The sequence below is a fragment of the Lynx canadensis genome, chromosome C2 (genome assembly GCF_007474595.2).
Source record: "Lynx canadensis isolate LIC74 chromosome C2, mLynCan4.pri.v2, whole genome shotgun sequence".
In the NCBI taxonomy this organism is placed as follows: Eukaryota; Metazoa; Chordata; class Mammalia; order Carnivora; family Felidae; genus Lynx; species Lynx canadensis.
This window is the reverse complement of record NC_044311.2, coordinates 9,984,416-10,007,894: the sequence shown is the minus strand read 5'-3', so window position 1 is coordinate 10,007,894 and position 23,479 is coordinate 9,984,416. Positions and strand designations below refer to the sequence as shown.

The 23,479-nt window shown below is 39.2% G+C and overlaps 1 protein-coding gene across 17 annotated transcripts in view; it reads right to left on the bottom strand.

The window, feature by feature from the left end:
* Window positions 1–23,479, bottom strand: part of NKTR (natural killer cell triggering receptor) — a 62,802-nt gene that overhangs the window by 4,728 nt on the left and 34,595 nt on the right. For 11 of the 17 annotated variants that reach the window (XM_030328547.1, XM_030328558.1, XM_030328546.2 and 8 more), the window contains 9 exons: window positions 17,489–17,518; window positions 16,822–16,967; window positions 15,652–15,874; window positions 14,799–14,954; window positions 9,155–9,242; window positions 8,550–8,695; window positions 4,369–7,251; window positions 1,227–1,322; window positions 423–479 (listed from right to left, as the gene is read on the bottom strand). In XM_030328547.1, coding sequence (XP_030184407.1) covers window positions 423–479; window positions 1,227–1,322; window positions 4,369–7,251; window positions 8,550–8,695; window positions 9,155–9,242; window positions 14,799–14,954; window positions 15,652–15,874; window positions 16,822–16,967; window positions 17,489–17,518 — 3,825 coding nt within the window. Of the gene's footprint in view, window positions 1–422; window positions 480–1,226; window positions 1,323–4,368; window positions 7,252–8,549; window positions 8,696–9,154; window positions 9,243–11,355; window positions 11,569–13,134; window positions 13,205–14,798; window positions 14,955–15,647; window positions 15,875–16,821; window positions 16,968–17,488; window positions 17,519–20,412; window positions 20,441–23,479 lie in introns of those variants that run through there. The other 6 variants (XM_030328553.2, XR_003971613.2, XM_036064291.1 and 3 more) reach the window with 6 other exon arrangements.

Sequence of the window (23,479 nt, the reverse complement as noted above, 5' to 3'; positions counted from 1 at the left end):
GGCCTAGATGACACTGCGAGGACACAGCTGCACAGCAAGTACTGGAAACACTGAACAATTGCCCCAGTCAGACTTACCATAGTAAAAAGAAAAATGTTCATTTATTTTCTGCATTGAAAAACATCACGAAGTTGACACTAAGTTTGAATGAAGGTGGTGGATCTTATTAGGCTATTATATCCGATAAACACCTGCCATTACAACTGGTCATCAATGGTCACTTTTGACACTAGAGTACCATGGGCCAACAGATAAAAGCTGTCAAAAAGACCTCACGTAGATAGGGTAGGATTACGTGAGACAAATACAGGTATCTACACTTTTCAACAGAATACAGCACTTTTGAAAAAGAAGTGAAGGGTTTTATAAAACAAGGCTTTTCAATCCTGCCCCCACAAATGGTTCCCCACCCCCGTCCGTACCTGGACCGACTGTGGGGGTCATACGAGCTGCTCCTGGATCTGCTCCTGCTGGATGTCCTAATATTAATCACATGAGGGACCATCATCTTGTGGGTCAGGACAGGCTATATAAAAAATCTAGACATTTCTTTGCCCACCAAGGAAAAAACACAATGAAATCCAGTAGCTGTATTTCATTTGTATATCAAAAGTATGTTGTATTTTTTAAAAGCCAGGTTGGTTATCATTAGAAAGCTTATGTTTTATTCAATTCTTCTATGAGATGCACATAACGAAAGTCTCTGGGGAGGTTCGAACTGGGTGGGGAGGGAAGGGTCTGCACAGGTCAGACGTCTGTAAGTAAAATGAAGCTGCAGCACTGGAAAATGCCTGAGAGGCAAAGGGGTTTCAAGAACGTGGAAGAAATAGAGACCTGGGGTCACCCCCGACATGCTTCATCTTGTGGCCCCTGTTAACAAATCAGTCCTCCTATCCCAATCCCTACTCCGAGTCAAGAAAGAGGTGACTGCAGAGGTGAACTAAGGTTAAGGAAGATGTACTGGAGGTGGAGGGAGGGGGAGCTGGCGGGCAGGGCCTCTTTTAAATATTTTTACTGCTTCTCTTTCCTCACTCTGATAAGATCACATCCTGAGAAGAGCCAGTGAGAATCTGACAGTTCTTAGAAACAACTGGATGAGACGACAGGCCTGTCTAGTATTCAACAGTGACAGGATTCTTCTCAACAGCTCCCCCACTCTGCCTGTGCACGCCCTGAAGAGCAGACAGGATGGAGACCACACGGGAGGGCGGGGTTCACAAGCTCACCTGTGACTTTTGTAACTGCGGTAGGAGCTGCTCCGGCTCCTTGTGCGGCCTCTGCTGTACCATCCTCTGCTCCGACTTCTAGAGTAGCTTCTTGATCTACAATTAAGAGTGAAAAAGCACAATTATATTAACTCACCTTGCTGTTCAAGGCCTTACTAGTACAGTGGGAAGGGGAAAACACAACAAAAGGAAAAGTCTTTCATGGAAGTCTTCACTGTGGGTGTGACAGTGGTAGCTTATGAATAGTGTTTAAATTGAACAGAATGGAATAAACCAGAACAGGCCACTAAAGGTGTGTTCACTGGAACCCTATCTGTAATATCGGAAGAAGAAATAATCCAAATCTCCATTAATGACAGAATGGGGGAAAAAATTAATGCACAGATATACAGCAAAATATTCTAATGTAGGAAAATGACTGAACTACAGCTACATACATCAACAGAGACATCTCCTGGAACTTAATGTTAAGTGAAAAATGCATAAATAGAACACATTACGTATGTATGTATAAAGATCTTTTTGAAAACCTACAAAAACAACACTGTATACAAATAGACACATCTCTGGCAAAACTGAAGAAAAACAACAAAACTATAACAAAAGTTTAGAATAATGTTCAACTTTAGAAGAAATGAGGGTAGGGATATATCAGGTATGTCAAAGCTCTATTTTTTAAACTAGATGACATTTTATTTTTTTTTTTTTTATTTTTTTTTTTTCAACGTTTATTTATTTTTGGGACAGAGAGAGACAGAGCATGAATGGGGGAGGGGCAGAGAGAGAGGGAGACACAGAATCGGAAACAGGCTCCAGGCTCTGAGCCATCAGCCCAGAGCCTGATGCGGGGCTCGAACTCCCGGACCGGGAGATCGTGACCTGGCTGAAGTCGGACGCTTAACCGACTGCGCCACCCAGGCGCCCCTAGATGACATTTTAAATTATTTATTTATACCTAATCATTTGTTTTATTTTTTTGTACCTATTTAATACAACAAGGAACTTAAGTAGCACAATTCTGCCCCCCCCAGCCCGCATTCACTTGGCTCCCCACCCTTCTCCCCCAACTTTATACCTGTCATTTAGGACAGAACAATACCCCTATGTCTAGGCTGCTATGCAACATTTTCATAGTTGTTTTTTTTTTTTTTTAAATGTTTATTTTTGAGAGAGAGAGAGAGCATGAGCAGGGGAGGGGCAGAGAGAGGGAGACAGAGGATCCTAAGCAGGCTCTGCACTGACAGTGGAGAGCCCGATGTGGGGCTCGAAATCACAAACCACGAGATGATGACCTGAGCCACAGCTGGATGCTTAACCGACTGAGCCATCCAGGCGCCCCCTCATAGGTTTTATTTTATTCACTATGTACTTATGTTTTGGAAGACATGATGTGCTTCCAGTTTATCTATAAGAAAATGGAACACATTGTCTTCTAGTAAGACTCCCGTCATTTATTCAACAATTTTTTTTTTCAATTACTTAACAAGTATAGAGCAGATTCGGTGAGGTGACTAAAAGATGAGTAGGAAGTAGTTCCCAACTTCAGTGAAGTCACAGTGTGGTTAGGGGAGTCAGGGCCAGGCAAGTAACCAAAACAGGGAGGCTGTCCAGTCTATCAGCTGCATAACCTCAAGCAAATTCCTTAGGCTTTCTAAGCCTGTCATCATTTCGAAGATGAAAGGCCAGCCACTCCAAAGGCAGCAGTAGAAGCTAAGTGAGTGGCCAGCATCAACCAGAGCTCAGAACTGCTGGAGTGTGAATGATAAGGCAGACGTTGAGCAGACAGGGAGCCAAAGTAGCTCCATAGCTGACTGCACCTGGCCTATGAACCTGGAGAGAACAGGCCAGGATTCACCAGCTCTCCAGGCCTGCTGCAAGTCAGGGCAGGAGGAAGAAGAGCCCACAACACGAGCATGGAACGGTCTGAGAGGGAAGAGGAGGACCACCGGCAGGTGCCAGAAGAACGGAAAGGACTGAAAACATGCCCTGGCACTCCTGCGAAGTACCTGAAAATAGCCCGCTTAGGGAGAAGCAGGGAGGGGCGGCACAGAAGGCAGCCTGCAAGCAACTAAGGAGTAAATGGGGCACTGTTACTACAGATGGCACGTACTGGTTCCTATTTTTAAAGAAATCTGGGTGGGAAAGGGAAGATAAACAACTAGAAAGGGGAAAAAAGTTCTCGAAGATTCTTATGTTTTAAGTTCAAGTGATGAAGACCAAGCACAATAATATATTCATGGATAGGAGTAACTAAGAGACAGTGAGGTAAAACCGTGAACTATTTATAAAGAAAATTTAAAAAGGAATACAAATTACTAACTTCATGCCACCATCACTAATTTTTTAGTTTGTAAAAATTCTCATTCTCTGCACTGTCTATGCTGACCAAAGTTACAGGCAACCTGAACCAAAATACTTAAATCTAAAGATGATCGGTCTTGCCATGCCCCTCCCCCAATCCTTGAATAAAGATTAACTAGATGCAGGTCTTGGGCAGGTAACTTTGCTTCTCCGGCCCTCACCTTCCACTTGTGTAAAATGGAGGGTTAATGATCTCTAAATCCTACACAGTTCTATATGTTCAGATTCCCTTCTACGGCATCACAGAGAGGTGGGAGAACAACATCACACCTTTGAAAGAGAGAGACTTGCCATCTACCATGGCAACTCATCTCTGTTGCCAAAGAGCTTTAGTTGATTTAAGCTAATAGTTTTTTTTTTAAGTTTATTTATTTTGAGAGAGACAGAGACAGCGTGAGTGGGAGGGGCAGAGAGAGGGAGAGAGAGAATCCCAAGCAGGGTCCGCACTGTCAGCACAGAGCCCGATGTGGGGCTCAAACTCATAAACCGTGAGATCGTGACCTGAACTGAAAGCAAGAGTCGGACGCTTAACGAACTGAGCCACCCAGGCGCCCTGAAAAGCTAATAGTTTTTGACACTGAGCCCAAATTTCTTCCCCTAAAATCTCCACTTCCTATGCTCTCGATCTGCTCTCTGGGTCACAGAGCACAAGACTTCCCCTCATTCCCTTCCAGACATTTGGAAATAGTAATCTTGTCCCTAATTCTGATGTTCTTCCAAGCTAAAAATAACAGACTCTCCTTGGGAGGGAAAAAGGAAGGAGAATAAATACAGGGCTCACCGATAAGACGATGTGGAACTTCGTGATCGACTTCTTGAGTGACTGTAGGAGACAGACCTTGTTCTGTGTCTTGATTTGGTTTCAGATTTACTTCGAGATCTGCTTGGACTCCTGGACTGGCTATCCCCATCTCGACTAGGTGTCTGCTCATCACTTGAACTCTCCTGATTTCTTGGCCTCCGGTTTAAGCGTGCTGTCTTTCTTACTTCATCAAAGAGAGACCCAGGCCGGACTTTATTTTTGCTTTTGATTTCTATCCTCAAGCCTTGTGGCTTCATCTCAGGTGCAGCAGTCAATGCCTTCACTTCCACAGTGCTGGATGTAGTAGCAGCCGGGGCAGCCACGTTCCCCACACCTTGCAGGGGCTTCCATTTATTATCTAAGAGACCGATCTGGCTCTTCTCAGCCACCTCTCTCTTCACAGTGCTTTCTGCAGCACTGGCAATGCCAGTGGGGCCGCCGTCCTGTTTGCCCATGTCCCCCATCGTTTTGCTTTCAGACATGCTGCTTTCCTGCTTTAGCTCCTCTCCCTCAGGACGCTCCGTGTGCACATCCTGCCTTAAAACAATGTTTATATCTGGGGTGTCGAGCCTTGAGTTTCCTAGAGGGGATGCCTCCTTTGCTGGGGAACTCCTATCAGGAGTGCAAATCTCCATGTTGTCATCTGTCTGAAGCACATCTTCCACTCCACTTGAGACAATTTCTGCAATATGCTGAACGTTTGAGGGAGAAGCAGCTACATTTTCATCAGTATTTAAAGCTCTAGGAGAAATGCTGAGTTTACTATCATCTTTAGTAGGCTGATCAATATCTGATGGAATCATTACTGTATTACATTTACCTGAAAGGTTGCCCTCTTCACAGGACTTCTCAGTTTGCACAATACTTTCTTTCAAGGTTTCACTGTTTTCAGAAACTTGTTTTTTCTCTTTTGCCTCCTGAGTAACTTGCTTTTCACTAATCTCCTCTTCCTCCTCCTCACCAAATTCTAGTGGAGGCTGCCAATGAAATGCTTGTTTTCGTTTTGGAGCCTTGTGCTTTTTGTCTTTTTTCCCTTTCAATTTCTCTTTTGCTTTTTTGGTCTGTTCCCTTTTAAGATTTTCCTTTGACCCGTGTTTGTGCTTCCGTGCCTTTCTTCTAGTGTTTTCTGAATTGGAATAGGACCCCTCAGAATCAGAGGTTGAAGACCGCTGTTTACTTGACTTCCAAGCACCATTACCATCAGGCAGTGAAGTACTTGCTGAAGACTTTGTTGTGGATTTGGCTTTGATGTGAATTTCACCAAACTCTGACTCAGAATCTGATGTAGCTTCACCTTCCTCCTTATCAGAAGATGGCCGGGAAATATTTTTACTGTTTTTAGTTCCGTCTCGTTCGGAGTTTGATTCTGAGTCCCATTTACTTCCCGCATAATTCTTTCTTTTGTGCTTACTGCCATTTCTAAGGTGATCAGAAAGATTCTCTTTCAAGGCTCTTTTTTTTGAACGAGGGCATTCTTGTTCGGGCTTGGATTTCTCTTCATCTCTGTTTCTCTCTTGCTTATTATTCATTTCCTTTTGGACTTGCTTCTCTTTCTCCTGGGCTGACTGTGTAACCTGAACACTTGACTGTTCACTGTCTGAAGAATAATCTAAAGATGACTTGCTTTCGCTATACTTTCTCTGACAAGACTTGTCCCTGCTTTTCATATATTTATGGCGAAGTGTCTTTTCGGAACTGCTGCTGTGCCTTTTACTAGAAGTGTTATTTTTCTTCCCGCTGGATCTGTATTTTCTCTTGGCTCGTCTTCTATCATCACTGCTAACAGAAGAGTACGACGATGATCTACTACACCGTGAATGATCACTGTATTTATTTCGTGAATGAGATCTAGATGAGGGAGACCTAGACCTCGAACGTGAACTAGCTAGACTTCGTGACCTTGTGTATGATCTGGAATAAGATCTACTCCTAGAAGATCTGCTCCTTGACCTTGGTGAGCTTTCTGAACTTCTGTCACTGTATTTTGAATAAGCACTCCGATCACTTTCTGAATTTTTTTCTCTTTTGTGGTACGATGATGAACTTCCAGTCTCTTTAATATTTGCTAAATTGTAAGTGCTTTGGATGGGCAGCAAGTGGGTTGTTTTAGCTTTCATTTCCTGAATTCGCTCATAAGAGGGCTTCCAGGGCTTCTGTCCAGGCTTCCACCTTGAAGGAGGGGGACTGTCACTCAGTGGTATTACAGGAATATTTTCTGCCACCACCGCTTGTACTATGACATTTTCATTTTGTGGCACTGTTGTTCTTAAAGGTTCTGTTTTAACCGGTTTGTTTTCACTTAACTGAGAGGCTGTTCTTTTTGGTGATTTTGATGCTGTCCTTTGGTGCCCTGACTTGGAACTAGATCTGGACTTTGATCTACTTCGAGAATGTGATGAGGATTTTGATGGAGTCCTTGATCTTGAGCTTCCTCTAGAGTAAGACTGTGAGTGAGATTTAGATCTGTAGGAGTCCCTGCTGGAATGGGTTGAAGAGCTCTGGTCATCCTTATCAGATTTAGACCAGTCCCTCTTTGATGAGTGATGAGACGATAACGAGGAAGAACGAGATCTCCTTTCTCTATCACAAGAGGATTTCATTCGTCGGGTGGAAGATTTTGAAGATTCTATGTCAGATGGTACAATAATCCTTCTCTTCTTAGTCTGCTTGTGTCTTCTGCAGTGTTTCTGCTTTTTTGCTTTCTTTTTATGCTTCACCTTTTTCTCTTTTCTGCGTTTTTTATGGTGACCATCAGAGTGTCTTGCCGTACTAAGGTCTGAATAATATCCATTATAGGACCATGATCTGGATCTCTGGGACAAGCTTCTCTCATCCCATCGGCTTGAACAGGGGTCACTTAATCTGTAGAAAATGACCCAACATGCATGCAGTTATTTACAAGCATGTTTCTATGCTTTAAGTTTAAAACACGTTTGCTGTCAATACAAATGCATTGACAAAAGCCCAGTGAACAACATAGTACTGACTCTATCCACACTTTGAGTACACGTAGGAAGGATAAATCAGAGGCATAGGCCTCGTGATTTCAGAGACACGCACTGACAACTACTAACAGAGTTACTTACAAAAGCACTTAGTTTAGTTTTTTGTTTTTGTTTCAATTAAGCAAAGGATTTCAAACTTGACAGAAAAATGATTTTGAGAGTCAAACCAAACCAAAGCAATTCATCACAGGAGCTCCAGTCACATCCTGAGTTCCCGCCCAGGATCTGTTCATGACCCTCTGCTTCTGGGAGCAAGCTTTGAGAGAGAGTCCAATTAAGTTCCCAAACAATTCTGTCGATTCCCTGCAGACAGAGGAGAGCTGCCTGAACTTTAAAGAGAAGCGTCTGGAGAAGCTAGCATGGCTTCTGTTTTATTTCAGCTTCACAGAGGTAATCAAGACTCTCTCTTAAGGTTTTGGTTAAATTAGTACAGAAATGGAGGAAAAAGCACATAAAAACAGATGCAAGTTTTACAATCTTAATGGTAACCTGTCATGTCAGGGCCCACAATTCAGAGTCCTCCATACCACTGTGTCTAAATCACTCTCACACAGCAGATGCGCACCTTTTATTCCCTCTTCCAACTTGTAACCATACTACTGGACACTCAAGGAGGAAAAGAGACTTCTACCGTGAACGATTATAAAGGGTCCTACTGGTATGTTTTTCACTAGCTATTCTGGAGCCAGGTCCATTTCTACAACAGATATTCCACTGTGGGGTGTTACTAAGGGTAAGAGACAGGTACACTGTTGAAGCAGCAACAGTCCCTGGGGTCAGAAGTTAACCAACACGAAAGGTACAGATTTTCTATCTATTCAATCATCAGTGATTAAGAGCCAGTGACCTGGCTAGGAAAGAACCTGCTATATAATTTTTAGGTGCTGATTATTTTTAAAATTGTACAGGAAATCTCTGAGAGATTCGGTAGTTTTATAGTTTTATGAGGGAAAACAGAATCTTGATTTAAAAGCACCCTGAAGCCAATCAGCCCTCCTAGTTAATAGCTCTCTTTCTGCCAAGTATTTCCAAATGTATTCTCACAGTCTAACTTTCAATGTAAGTCTTTAATGAAAAGTCCAGAAGTAAGTCTCTCTCCCCTTAACACTTAAAATATAGCAGACACAGAATTGTGCTTATACTCAAGGCTCTTACTTGTCTCCTTTACTCCATTTTTCTCCACTAGGTGGTCTGTATGCTCTTAATCTCTGCATTTCCTCTTTCCAGTGAGGAGGAGTTTCACTGCTATCATCATCATCTGATTCAGAACATGATCTTGATCTTGGAGGTGTGTGATAGCGCTTTAAAAACAAAGATAGGAATAACTATTTTTAAAATACCTCTCAATTACAGTCTGCTATAGGACAGAGTTAGGAGTAAGACCCAAAGTCAGATGCCATTCAAAGGCTATAATGATTAAAGTACCAAAAGGATGGTACGAAGTTATGTCAAACATAAGAGACTAAAAGAAATGGGATTTTTTCTTTGAAATCCTAACAGTTACCTGCATTAGCCTAGATTACTCAACATACTAAGATTTCTCAACATAATCACTTATTGCTTCTCAGGCCATTTCATACTTAAAAACATAGCAATAAATTTTCATCTAACAGCAGTATGTTCCCATACCTATGGAGAATATAGCTAGTTCCTTGAGCAGATGTTGGATTATACCTAAAATTAAGGCTGGGGTTTTGCCTATAGGCAAAAACATACTGCTTAGATAAGTAGTTTGAAAAAAGAAGTCTTAATAAACATACAATTGTACCCCTTCCTTTAATCTTCCGTCCAGATTTTGATACAGATGGTTTCTGATCACTTACAATGGGTGGAACATCAGGAATCTTCCTGGAAAAGAAAACTGAAAATTAAAAATAAGCAAATGCTAGGTGGATTTCTCAATATTTAAATGCAGAATTTATGCTCCTACAAAACAAAATCATTTCATTTAGATCCAACACCTCTGTAAAATGAAGCACTCCCTAGACAATTTTTCTAAGCAAACTCTTCAAATGCCAAAATTTAAAAAGAAAAACAAAAAAAAAGTAATCCAATTGAGTAGAAACATACCATACTATATACCTTTTTAAGCACAGTACTTCTTTTAAACAAAATTCCTTTTTATGTCTCTTGTCAAAAACAGTGATGTTCTAAGGGAATCCTAAAATATTCCTGGTTCTTATGTTTAAGTTGTGTTTTTTAAATTATTTACATATATATATATATGGAGTTTATTTAATTATTTAGAGAGAGAGAGATGGAGCATGTGCATGAGCAGGGGAGGAGCAGAGAAAGAGAATCCCAACCAGGCTCCACACTGTCAGCACAGAGCCCAATGCAGGGCTCAATCTCACGAACTGCAAGATTATGACCTGAGCTGAAAGCAAGAGCTGGACACTGAACTGGCTGAGCCAACCAGTGCCCCTATTTCAATGTTTAATAATTCATTTGTCTTCCCGACTCTGAGATAAGCTACCCCTCCTTCAATGCTGCCACCTTATGGTAATGCTAAAAGTATAGTTTTGGGGGCAGCTATCATCCTCCATGCATGAGAAGTCTTCATACCTCAAGTTTGTTTGAAGTTTGTTTGTTTATTTTGAGAGAGAGGTGGGGGGGGGAGGGGGAGGGGGAGGGGGAGGGGGAGGGGGAGAGGGAGAATCCCAAGCACACTCTGTGCTGTTAGCACAGAACCCAATGCAGGGGCACAATCCCATGAACCATGATATCATGACCTGAGCTGAAACCAAGAGTCAGCTTAACCGACTGAGCCACCAAGGTGCCCCCACCTTAAGTTTGTTTTTTATCTGTTATTAACATAATGGCTAGCTTTTATTGAGTACTATGTGTCAGACATTATGTTAATCAACATTTTTAACATTTTTATTGCTAAATTATATATAACATAAAATTGGACATTTTAAGTTCGCAGTTCAGTGTATTAATTACATTCACAATGTTGTACATCCATCACTACTACCTTTCCAAAACTCAAACCCAAACTCTACCCATTAAGGAATACCTCCCCAGTCCCCCCAACTCCCTCAGCCCCTGGTAACCTCCAATTTATGGCCGAATAACATTCCACTGTATGTACACACCACATTTTGTTTATCCATTCATCTGTTGGTAACTTGGGATCAGTTGTCCTCCTTTTTGCTACTGTGAATATGCTGCAATGAACACTGGCATACGAGTATTGTTTGGTTCTTGATTTTCAATTCTTTTGAAATTGTAGCAATAGAATTGCTCGGTTACATGGTAAATCTCGGTTTAATTTTTTGAGAAACAACCAAACTGTGTTCCACAATGTCTGCATCATTTTAGACTCCTGCCACCAATGTATAAGGATTTCAATTTCTCCATATCGTTGCTGACACTAGTTTTTTTGGTTTTAGTTTTAAATTACAGCCATCCTAGTAAGCGAGTAGTATCTCATTGTGAGTTTGATTTGTATTTCCCTAATGTCTAATGATGTTAAGCATTTTTCATGCACTTACTGGCCACTTGTATGAAATGTCTATTCAAGTGCTGTGCCTATTTTTTAAACTGAGTTGTCTTGGGGTACCCGGGTGGCTCAGTCGGTTAAGTGTCCGACTTCAGCTCAGGTCATGATCTCGCAGCTCGTGAGTTCAAGCCCCGCGTCGGGCTCTGTGCTGACAGCTCAGAGCCTGGGGCTTGCTTCGGATTGTGTTTCCTTCTCTCTCTGCCCCTAACCCACTTGCATTCTATCTCTGTCTCTCTCAAAAATAAATAAACATTTAAAAAGAAATTTTTTTAACTGGGTTGTCTTTTTGTGTTACTGTTGTCCATGTTTTTGGTGTCAAATATAAGAATTCATTGTCAAACCCAAGGTCATAACAATTTACTCCTATGTTTTTTAAGAGTTTTATGGTTTTAGCTCTTATATTTAGGTCATGGACTCATTTTAATTCTTGCATATAATGTGAGGTAGGGGTCCAACCTCATTCTGTTGCATGTGGAAGTCCAGTTGTCCCAGCACCATTTATTGAAGACACAGACTTCTTTCTCCACTGAATGGAACCTGCACCCTTGTCTGAAATCAACTGTCCACATATACTGGTATGAATTTATTTCTGGAATCTCAAGTCTATCCCATTAGTCTATATATTAATCTTTATGCCAGTACCACTCTATTTTGATAACTATAGCTTTGTGTTAAGTTTTGAAATCAGAAAGTATAAGTGCTACAGGGTGCATGGGTGGTTCAGTTGGTTAAGTGGCTGACTTCGGCTCAGGTCATGATCTCACAGTTCATGGGTTCGCACCCTGCATCAGACTCTGTGCTGATAGCTCAGAGCCTGGAGCCTGCTTCGGATTCTGTATCTCCCTCTCTTTCTGCCCCTCCCCCACTCTTGCTCTGTCTCTCTCTCAAAATTAAATAAACATTAAAAAAAAAGTATAAGTGTTCCATCTCCGCCCTTCTTTTTCAAGATTGTTTTGGCCATTCAGGGCCCCCTATGATTCCAAGATTCTGGATATGGACTTTTCCATTTCTGCAAAAAGGCTGCTGAAATTTGATAGGGATTGCACTGAATCCAAAACTTGCTTTGACTAGTACTGACATTTAACAATATTAAGTCTTCCAACCCATGAACGTGCAATGTCCTTCCATTTATTTAGTTATAAATATTTTGTGATTTTCATTGTACGAGTCTTTTACCCTTTTAACTGAATTTACTCCCATTTTATTCTTTTAATTTTTTTAATGTTTATTTATTTTTGAGAGAGAGAGAGAGAGAGAGAGAGAGAGAGAGAGAGAGAAAGAGTGAGCATGAGTGGGGAAGGTGCAGAGAGAGACACAGACACAGAATCTGAAGCAGGCTCCAGGCTCTGAGTTGTTGGCACAGAGCCCGACGCAGGGCTTGAACTTGGGAACAGCAAGATCGTGACCCAAGCTGAAGTTGGACACTTAACCAACAGAGTGACCCAGGCGCCCCCCCCCCCCCGCCTCTTTTATTCTTTCAGATGTTGTTTTAAATGCAACTACTTTCTTAATTTCCTTTTCAGATTGTTCATTGCTGGTTGTTAATAAGCACTTTAAAGGCATTGGCTCATTTACTTCTCTTAACAACACTATGAGGTAGGCACTATTCACATCTTCATTTTAAAGAGAGAATTTTAAGAGGTTAAAAGTCTTGCCCAAAGTCACAGAAAGAAATGCAACTTGACTCTTAAAACCAATATACAGGGTTTTCTAAGGATCCAGATAAACATAAAATGATACTGTAAAAAAAAAAAGTCAACTACAAAGTATACAACAGTTTATTCAGCCATTTCATGTTCATGACATGACTTAATTCTCACAATGAGAAGTAGGTATCTTGGTAGGCAACTATTAACCCCATTTTCCTTGTGAAGAAAAAGCAGTGAACTTGCCTACAGGTGTTCAGCAAGAATTAACATTTACCTAGGAACCTTCTGGTACTGATCCAATTCTGCTACCCTCCCTTCACCTGACTGCTGGTCAATCAGTAAGGTGGCAAGTTCATATGGCTGACAGCCCTTGCTTCTTATCCTTGCCTATGATGAGTTCTTGAAGCACACTTAATAATAACGCCCAAACGACTGATCAAAATCTTAAGGATCCTAATAAAATAGGTCAATGGGCTATCTTAATACAACACAACTAGCAGTCAATTATGATTTAAAATAATTCTGCACAAAATAACTTCCAAAGATGTTATGTGACTAAAGAAGAGTGACGACCAAACAAAATTACCAGCGGTAATCAGTCACAAATGCAATCACTGCTTTAACAACACCAGATAACAGGGGTCAGCAAACTTTTTCTGAAAAGAATCCAAGAGTAAGTATTTTAGGGTTTGTAGGCCAAGAAGAAAATTAAGGCTATTATGTAGATACTTACATAACAAAAAAGAAAACAAATTTTAACCAATGTTTTATAAATGAAATTTGAAATATAACTGAGTATCATTTCTTTGTAATAAAGATCTACTAACGAAAGGAATGGAGCCCTTTTAAGGAGGAGAGAGAACATTTCACGTTAATTGGGGTTCACAGTGTTCCCTATCAATATAGTGCTAATGCTGATCTGTAATGAGACTGTACATATTTCATCTTTAAAAATATCTTTTCACATAGATGTGTTATATGGGTAGCACTTGAAATACTGGAGAGTTCTACCAGCATCACTGTGATGGGCAGTGCACCACGTAGCAGTGTAAGGCAAGAGAACACCACATACAAACTCTGCTACAGCCACTCAAGTCTGCTGTTGTAGCACAGAAACAGCCCTTACTTATTCTCTTATCATGAACAAATGGATGTGGCTGTGTTCCAGTAAAATTTTATTTATGGACATTGAAATTTGAGTTTCATATAATTTTCACATGGCACAAAATATTACTCTCCTTTTTATTTTTCCTACAAACATTTAAACACAAGAAAGCCATTTTTTTTTAGCTCATGGGCTGTACAAAAATAGGCAACAGGCCAAATTTGGTCCATGGACCATAATTTGCCAATACCTGCCATATGACAGAGAAACTAACCTTTGAAGTTTCCTACTTTCTGAAAGTCAAATAGATTCCATCAATGAACTTGGTATCTTATATTTTAAGAAGAATCCCACTAAAATTTATTAACAGCCAGTTTTTAAAAATGAAAACACCAGCTATTAATTCAAAGATAAATCCCATCTTATAATAGCTTTCTAAAATAAGACAATACTAGGCTTTAAAAATATTTAATGAATTAAACGATAACCTTATGTGGAGACCTGACTGTGAACAGGAACACGTGCATAACCTCTTAACCTTCAATGTAACTCTTCATCGGGCACTTATCAATTACACCAGCCACATTATGACATTTCTGATCAAACGATATTTCTTTTAATAATTCTAAACTTGAGTTAATACACAAAATATACTATTATACCAAATCTAAAACTACACATTACCTTTTCCAATGCAGAGAAGTTATCACTGAGCAAGTTAGCAAAAGTCACATATTTATGATACTAAATTATATCCCTAATCAATGCAATTAATTTTACACTATTCAAATTGGAACACGTTTTATCATTCAAGTGGATCCAAAGAGTTCAACTAACCCTCTCTTCTGATAACCAAATCTCACCTCTAATGAAAAGTCAAGGAAAAAAAATTAGTAATGAAATCTTTCCAGACCTCCCGTAAGAACTTCTCCCCTGACCCACTTGACCAACCCCCTTGCCCCATTAGTAGAATGTGAATTCTGAAAGGCACAGTACATGTCATTCATTAGCCTGGCATCTCCCACAGTATTCTTCAAAGATCTTTGCCTATGGGTCATGCTCAACAAATAAGTGTGGAAGTGCAGTGAGCTGATGGAATTACCATTCACAGAAAGGAAAACAAAGAGGTTAATCATCCTACTTACGGTTCAGGTTCCACTGTGACAAGAGGCATATCTCTTCTCAGTAAAAATCGGTTCTCTGGAACTGGGGGAATCTCTTCTGGTCGGACCACAGGCTTTTCCCTTTTAGCATTTGAATCAACTGACCTTTTTTCATTGGTATCACTCCTCTCAGAGTAACTTAGAGAGAACAAATCAAGTCACCAATTAAAATATGCAATGTCTGCATTTCACAAGAATATTAAATAATAATATATAACAATTAATTACAAAACAATAGCGGGGTGCCGGGGTGGCTCAGCTGGTTAAGCATCTGACTCTTGATTTTGGCTCAGGTCATGATCTCACGGTTTGTGAGACTGAGCCCCACGTTGGGCTGTGCTGACAGCAAGGAACCTGCTTGAGATTCTCTCTCCCTTCCTCTATCTGCCCCTCCCCTGTTCACGCATGCACGTGCGCTATTTCTCTCTCTCTCAAAATAAGTAATAAACTTAAAAAAAATTTTTTTAAATTATGAAACAGCAAAACTATTAATATCTCACAAATCTCAAAAGGTTTGTACAATTTTCACAAAGAACATATAAAACATTAACACAGTGAAAAAGCCACAGTACTAAAATTATGGTATGAAACTGTCAAATGATCCTTTGTTCTTTTAAGAGTTTCAGGGATTTTTTTTCACCTGCAAACACACAAATCTTTAATATGAAATGTCTGTGCTACCCTTAGATTTGTCAGATTTCAAATTAAAGTTAAAAAAAATGCTATCCTTTTTCAACAATAGGTAATAAAACAAAGTTTACAGAATTGCATATACTTTCCCCATTCCAGAGTGTCTTTGTGTTAGGTTAAGATTACCCTGGCATTTCACACTTACCCTTTTGGGCTCATTATATGTTTATTCCTTGGCTCTTCGGAACTGCTTGCTTCCTTTCGTCTCTTTTTAGAATGCTTAACTTTTGGCCTCCTCTTATGTTTCCTCCTTCTGCTTCTCTCATGTTCAATTTCACTTTCTGAAGAAGATTCTGAAGAGGAAGAGGAATTGGAAGAGGAATCCGAGTCTTCTGAATGAGTTGGTTTCTTCCTTTTTTTCTCAAAAACTTTTAAGAAATATTAACAAAAATATTAGTACTAGATCTTAGTGTCTACCTTTCAGAGTAAAAAATAGTATCATAAAACATGCTTTATAAACAGCAAACTAAAGACAAAATTTAAGTAAACATTTTTTCACGCTGATAACACAATTTGCTGGTGAGATGGTAAGGTAACAAAGCCCTTGCCCTTATGAAGTCTATATTCTAGTTGGATCAGATAAGAAAAGAAGTAAGTAACTGCATAACATGACAAATGAAAAGTGCTCGAACAGAAATACAAAAAAAGCAGGGTAAAGGGAATAGGGAGAGATGGGCAGTAACTGAAGATAACATTCAAACAGAGACTTGAAGGAAGTGACGTAAGGGGTCATGTAGGTATCTGGATGGAGAGTGTTCCAGAAAGAACGGACACCAGCACAAAATCCCTGTGCTTGGCATGTCTGGGTAAAGGTCAACATGGCTGGGAGGGCAATGAATGAGGGTGAAGAGGTGAGAGACACAGGAGAGAACAGACTGCCTTACAGACCAAGTAAAGACTTTAGTTTGGCTGGCTAAGAAGGGAGCCCTTGGAGAAGATCACTCTGGTTGCTATTAACAGACTACAGAGTCAAGAGTACAAGCAAAGAGACCAGTTAGGAATTTACTGCTGCCAAGAAGAGATTATAAGAAGGGCAGAGGCAAACTGAATAGTTATGAGGCTACTGCAATAATCCAAGTAAGAGACAGCAGTGGTTTGGACAAGGCTGATAACATGGGAAGTAAAAAGAAGTAAGATTTGATAAGATTTGTTGATGGCTTGGATATAAGGTATGATACAGAGGCATGGGTTACTGCTGTATGTACTACTTGAATGGTTTTTCCACTACTAAAGTTCAGGAGGTATCTTTCAACTATAATCTTCACCGTGTTTTACCAGTATCCTAGCTCCCCTCCACTCCCCCCAAAACTCTTACCATCTTTTGATGATTTTGTGGCAAGCACCCCACAGTCAATTACTCGCACATCTGCATAAGGTCTGCTTGCAGCATCGGTTTTCAGATTTTCAATCTGTTCAATTACTTCAAAACCAGAAATAACCAATCCAAAGACGACATGCACCCTGTCACAATACAAATTCAAGAAAGAATTGGTTTGATGACAATTAAGCCACAATCAGTAATCAAGACAACTGTTATAAATGACATGTCTACAGAACTAAATATAAAAGCAAAGTGTTTGATGAATGAAGCAACTATAAGGGAATTAGAACTTGACATCTGCTTCATAAAAAGGAAAAAATAAAAACACGACTGAAACCGGGCCTTAGTTTTCTGCTTAAAACAATATTTCTTAACTATCTTACGGTGGAGAATCTGAGAACAGATTGCACTCGATACTCAGAAACCGTTGTTACAGGGTCACTGGAGATAGCAAGGCTGAGAAGTCTATCCATTGCCCAGATTCAATGACATGACAATATGAGTTCTCAAGACGGACTAACCTCTGATCCTTAAGGAGGGGCTTGGCTGTGAGAGATTAGATCAGGAATCAAGAGCACCCCCCAGAGGTTCATCCATGGTCCAATTTGTAGTAGACTGGCCACCCCACCAACTCCCCAAGGTAATAAAATGTAACTCTTACCCATCCAAGTGTGGAGCAGGTTTGGTAGTACTGTGTAAACATCAACACAAAGATGACAAAAACCGGTGTTCGGGTGAACAGAGCAGAAGGGCATGTAGAGAACAAAGAGGTAAAGATAAAAAGATGGGGAAAAGTTAAACATGATACACATCTCAACTTAAAAACCTTACAAACAGCCATAGTAGCCATTTTACTGGTTAAAAAAACCCTCAAGATTATAATTACAAAGTTGTATCTATTTCTCCAATATGAAGACTATACCTATACATAACATATGAAACAGGTTTGAAATGTACAGCATAAATATACAAAATTAAAGATACTCTCGAATCCAAAATAACAACAAAAGCAAAAATCAACTCAAAAGTCATCAAGATAATTAAAGAGAATAAAAAGCACTATCATCTGCCCTAAGGAAAAAAAAGTGTGATCAACACTTGCTTGCCCCCCCCCCCCACCTCCCCCTTAAATGAGTTCTTCTATTTGTTACTTCTCATACTGAGTCGGTCTGCATCTTTTAGGAAGGCAGATGGAGGTAGGCCTCGGGAGTCCTGTTTTCAAAACTTCCTGCCTCTCCCACCTAAGGTGAAGTTCTGCCACTCACACAGCAACTCTGAAAATGCGACAGGGAGCAAACCTCCAATTTGTCAAACTTCTGACAGCCAGCAAGTAATGATGGATAACGTTATAGACACCTTAAATTTCCATGGCCCAGAAAATGCCCAACCAGCTTCTTCTACAGTTGCAAACTGGCAGATAGTCACTCTTAGGAAGCCTATGGGGTATTATCTGGTTAAGAGATTTTGAGCCCAAACTGGTTTTCCCATAGCATTTTCACAAAGTTTCACACTATGTGAACTGCAGTGAAAAAATTCAAAAGCCACAAAAATCTTAGTTTATAATAATGAGAAATAGAAGAATTTGAGAAAGGACACTGGATATGAGGCTATGTTAAAGAAGTTAACTGTACTAGAAGCTCCCATATCAATTTTTATATTCATTTTAAGGCAATTTTAAGACATGTAAGTCAACAAAACACAATTTTTAACCTTCACAGCAATGTTAAAAATCACTGCAAGGAATGATAGCATTTATACTTACATTAAGAATATTCAGTTCTGAAAAAGTACTATGGAATTTTTTTAAATTGTCAATTTAGGAAGTTCCAGAATTTTAAAAGCCATCTTGAATTTTAAAACCACAAAGTCTCAAATTCTCCTTAGAAGACTGAGAAGTGGTAATTCAAGCCAATATAATAGTAAAAATGAGTAAAAACAGAAGAAAGAAAAAGAGAAAATCTAGCAACCTGGTGAGGAACTAATGATTAAATAATTAAACCAGAATCCAGAAACTACTTTGGATAATAATGTGCTTCCCACAAATCTAAAACTTTAGTAAAGCACACTAATGACAGGAAGAAATTAGTACATATGCTGGACAGTGATTCTATTGTATGAAAGATGTAAGAGGTAAAATTTTTAAAGGTAAAAAATGTTCTTATAGTGTAAGGGATCAAATTCAAATATGTAGCAGTGAAAACAAGGAGTGGTGTATTAATTAGGTATATTCCTCCTCCTTCCTTGATCCTTTCTCTCACAACTCTCAAATCTTTTGGTACTAGGGAAAAGCCTACAGATTTTCCTAAAACACACAAAACCGAATTCAATTTGCTACGCTGGCTAATAGGAGTCCTGTAAAAACCACATGATGGCAAAACTTTCGAGCAAATGGTGAGATGAAAACTAATTGCAGTGATGTAACAACAGACTACTTGAGACTGGATCTGAAGAGGGAATGGCTACCTCGGTGACAGATTCGAGTTTTGCTTTGAATTCACATGAAAACTAAAAAAGTCGGTCCTTTATTCTAACGGGGAAGAAAACAAATGAAGACAAGAACAAATTATCTGAAGGACAAACTTCAGCTGGCCTGCTGTGCCTAAGCTGGTGTGAGTAATTAAGTCCATCACTGGCATCTGCAGTTCAGGATGCAGAAATACAAATTTATACTTTAACTGGGGTAGGCTACATATTAACAACGCTAACAATATCTGAACAAAGAAGCCCTTTGGGGTTCTCAGCCTACATTTCAGGAGTAGAAATAACACTGTGAAGCAGGCATACTGGCACTGGGCTGACAACAGACATGGAAAAACAGAGGGCACTGCCAAACGGGCAGGGAGAAAGATATGCTCCGTCCATGCTACTCAATCCTACTCAACCGGGCAGAGATCTCATCCCACCACCTCTTCATCGTACTGATCTTTCAAAACTATACGGTTGTCAAGACCCATGCAGTGGGGACGGGACATATGCTCAGTAAGCTCAGACCTTAAAGGCCAGAGATTATCATAAATATGTAAGTTTACACACGCTTATGAAAACAAACCTAAAAGAGAAAGAACCACAAAGAACATTTCAAATTATAAAAGCTTTCGATATTTTCACATTTCCATTTTCTCCTGTCACTCGACACTGATTTTCCAGTTTTATCTACCCCGTGAATATACTTTAAAAATATAAGCATAAGGATTCATTTAAACTTTGTAAATCCTAGAAATCAAAAAGTGTCACTGTTACTCCAAAAAACAATCTACAGTTTTATACCATTATCAAAGAATCTTTTGGCCTTACACAGAAATTAATAGTTCTGTACTGCAATGAAATCTAAACCATTTTATACAATATACCCTCTTCCCCACCCTCCCCCAGAAGAGGTGTGGAAAATGGTGGAAACAAGCCACTGAAATTAAAATACACTTCCCAGGATTAACCATGAACAATAAAACACACTTGTTTTACATGTATTGCTGCCATAAATCAAGCAGAAAGTTTTTCTTAAAATGGTTCAATGCACATAACAATAGGATTAAAGAGATAAAGGCAAAGAAAGAAAAAGAGAGCCTTAGAGGATTGAGACATTACCTTTGGAGCGCACGGTGTAACACTCTTTCTGTAAATTTTACACAAAAATGGCAAGAAATAAATTGTAATACACTTTTAAGACAAGACTGATTCTATGTTTTAATATCAATATAACTTTGAAATTAAGTATTTTCAAGTTTTATGCAAAGCACAAGAGCTTTTTTAAAATGGAGGGCTCTAAATTTTCTTTCACATAGGATATGTACGTAGAGATGAACTATGCTTAAGAAAAACACTGTGGTTAAAATGGGAATCTGCTCAGAGCCTTAATATTGTAACACTAGAGTGTGAATAACAAAGCATTCTATTTCGCTTTGCAAATCCTACAAACTTGCTAAGTCAACCAACATCTTTCTCAAAAAGAGAATAATGTATCCTGAGTATACAAATCTAAAAATCTGAATGCCCAGGAGCAGTTAGTTACTACCAGTGGAAAGCAAAACTTCAATGAAAAGAATTAAGAGAATTCAGCACAAAATTTCAGGGAACTTTTTTCTTTTTCAGTCTCTTCAAGTAGTTAAAGAACCTTTCATGTTTCTACATTTGAAATCTTTTTCATCACACTTCACAACAGACCACTATCAGGAGTAAATGAGCAAAGTTTGGACTGTAGTTTCTGTTCACTGCCTTTACACACACTTTCGAAGTTAAGTCCCCAAAACTAACAATAACAAAATAATAAAGCAGCATAATTAGAATTTTAAGGATCTTCTCAAAGGATAAAAAGGCAAGGGAGATAAAAGTATAAGAGTATGATGTCAAATTTTGGCCATGATACTTGCTTTCCCTGCCTAATCTGACTTTCCCCATTGTAAAAAAATTTTTTTTCAAAAAGTATGCAGTCTGACCAACTCTAACTCTATTAAACTTTAAACATTATCTACTATTATCAGACCAAAACCCACATTATACACAGTGGACAAAATTCTTTATTAAGGTTTTGGACATATTAAGCCTTGAAATCTTTAAAAATAAGCTTTAATTTCTTATAAAGGCATTGACACATGAATTACTGTTAAAAAAGAATATGTTTCAAATAATGTGGTGTTTTCAATGGATGTTTTCAAAAGAAAAAGTGACTCCAGGTGTAAAGTAGTATGGAAGTAAAAATAACCTATTTCTGTCTAGCGTAGCCTCTCACATGCAATTTTCCCCTTCAACTCGTGAAACTACCACACAATCATGGAAGAGGCACCAAATTATATAGAGTGACAAGGGCCACAGAAACTAACCAAGCCATGTTACAGAGCTCTTCCTGTGTGTTCCAAAAGTCACCGAACAGCTTTCAAAAGTTCAGCACTCAGGTTAACATAATACACATCAAACACTACCAGACACAAAATCCCTTCCAGGCGGCTAACACATAAGTCACATAAACACTAAGTAATAGTAAGACTGGATGTTACAGATGACACTTCATATTCAGAGAACTTGGGTTTAAGGTCAAGTTTCATCAACATCTTTGTTGATGAAAAATCTTACAATTTACACATGAAGATATTACCCCCCAAAAGGAAGGAAAACCAGAACTGCCCAGATTATTAACACTTACTAGCATTTCTTCTCAAATTCATGAATGTGTGGAGGCAAAAAGCATTTCTGCACAAATTCTCTTTTGCTACCCAAAATCTCCACAGTTTTATAAACCCCTTAACAACAAACCACCCTGAGTACCCCTTGCTCTGCTCTGAAGTGACCAGCACTTCTCTCCTATGGAGGTGAGCAGCCACCTACAAGTCTGGTTAGAACACATCCTGGAACTTCTCTATGTTGTCCTCCTATAGTCCTCTTTATGCCTGTTAAAATATAAGGCTTTTTGTTTCAAGCTTGACTCGCCTACATTATCTTTTCTTAACTTTTTATAATTACCATGACCAATGACCGTGGCCAGTGACAAACACTGCTCTCCAGAGCTCCGTAGGTCTTCCTACTCCACGGCTGTACATAAGGTCCCACACACTAAGCAAAGGGAGACCAGTGTAACCACCACGCCATCGTTCTATCCATAGCTGATGAAGACTGCTGCCTAATTTAGACAAATGAGCCCGAAGTTTCTTTGCAGCACCTTTCAGACTGATGAAAATTAGGCAATTAGCAAACTATCTCCTCGAGGGGCAAGACAATGTTTGCACAGAAATCATTCCACATATTCAAAAACTTAGGATCAACCTACAAACACTTTCTTCCTTTTATGCCCACATTTTCATGCCAAAATGTTTACTTTACCTATGAGAATGGGCAGGTATCTTATAAACCGAAAAGGAAAGATAGAACTAATTCAAGGTGAATAGCAAATAAAACGAGAACCAAGTCCTCCTGAGAGCTAGATTAGTGGCTCTAACCCAGAAAAATAGTTATTTAATACAAAGCTATAAACCGCCCTAATTAATCTTTTTAATGACTACTTCATACAATACCTTCTTTATCTCTTCAATGAGTATATACAAAAACAATGAAAATAAGAGCAGAATTAACAGACTGTTACTAACAGCCAAAGGAAAAGAAAAATGTTTCCCTGTGTGTCATTTTATCTTAGCATTATACATACAAGGAAAATGTTGGTCTAGAGGATCACATCCTTTTCTCCTCTAAGACTTTATAATTCTATAGCTTTTATTACGGTTTCTTTCTAGTGTTTGGCTCCAACAAATAAATAATAAAGGACAAAGTGACTAAATACTGAGTTAACTGGGTTATTACTACTTTGGTCCCAGGTCTTCGAATTTCTCCAAAAATACTTCAACATGAACAGACCGTCATTTCCTTAGTGATTCATGGGGACAGTGCTATATATCATCTCTTCCATGTTTCTTGAGCAGTATTATTCCAAAAAGAATCAGTTTTATTCTATTTAAACCCTCCAAAGCAAAATCTTTGTGACTAACACAGTAGTAGACATAGGCAGTAACTGCAAAAATCACAAATAGTTTTAAAGAAGAAAATGCGAATTTTATCAGATACATAATTGTTCCATCCAAAGGAAGCAATATATGCGCAATCATGTTTAACAAAAATGATGTATGCCTTACGAAGGGGAAGTTTTAAATGCGTAAATAATAAAGACAAT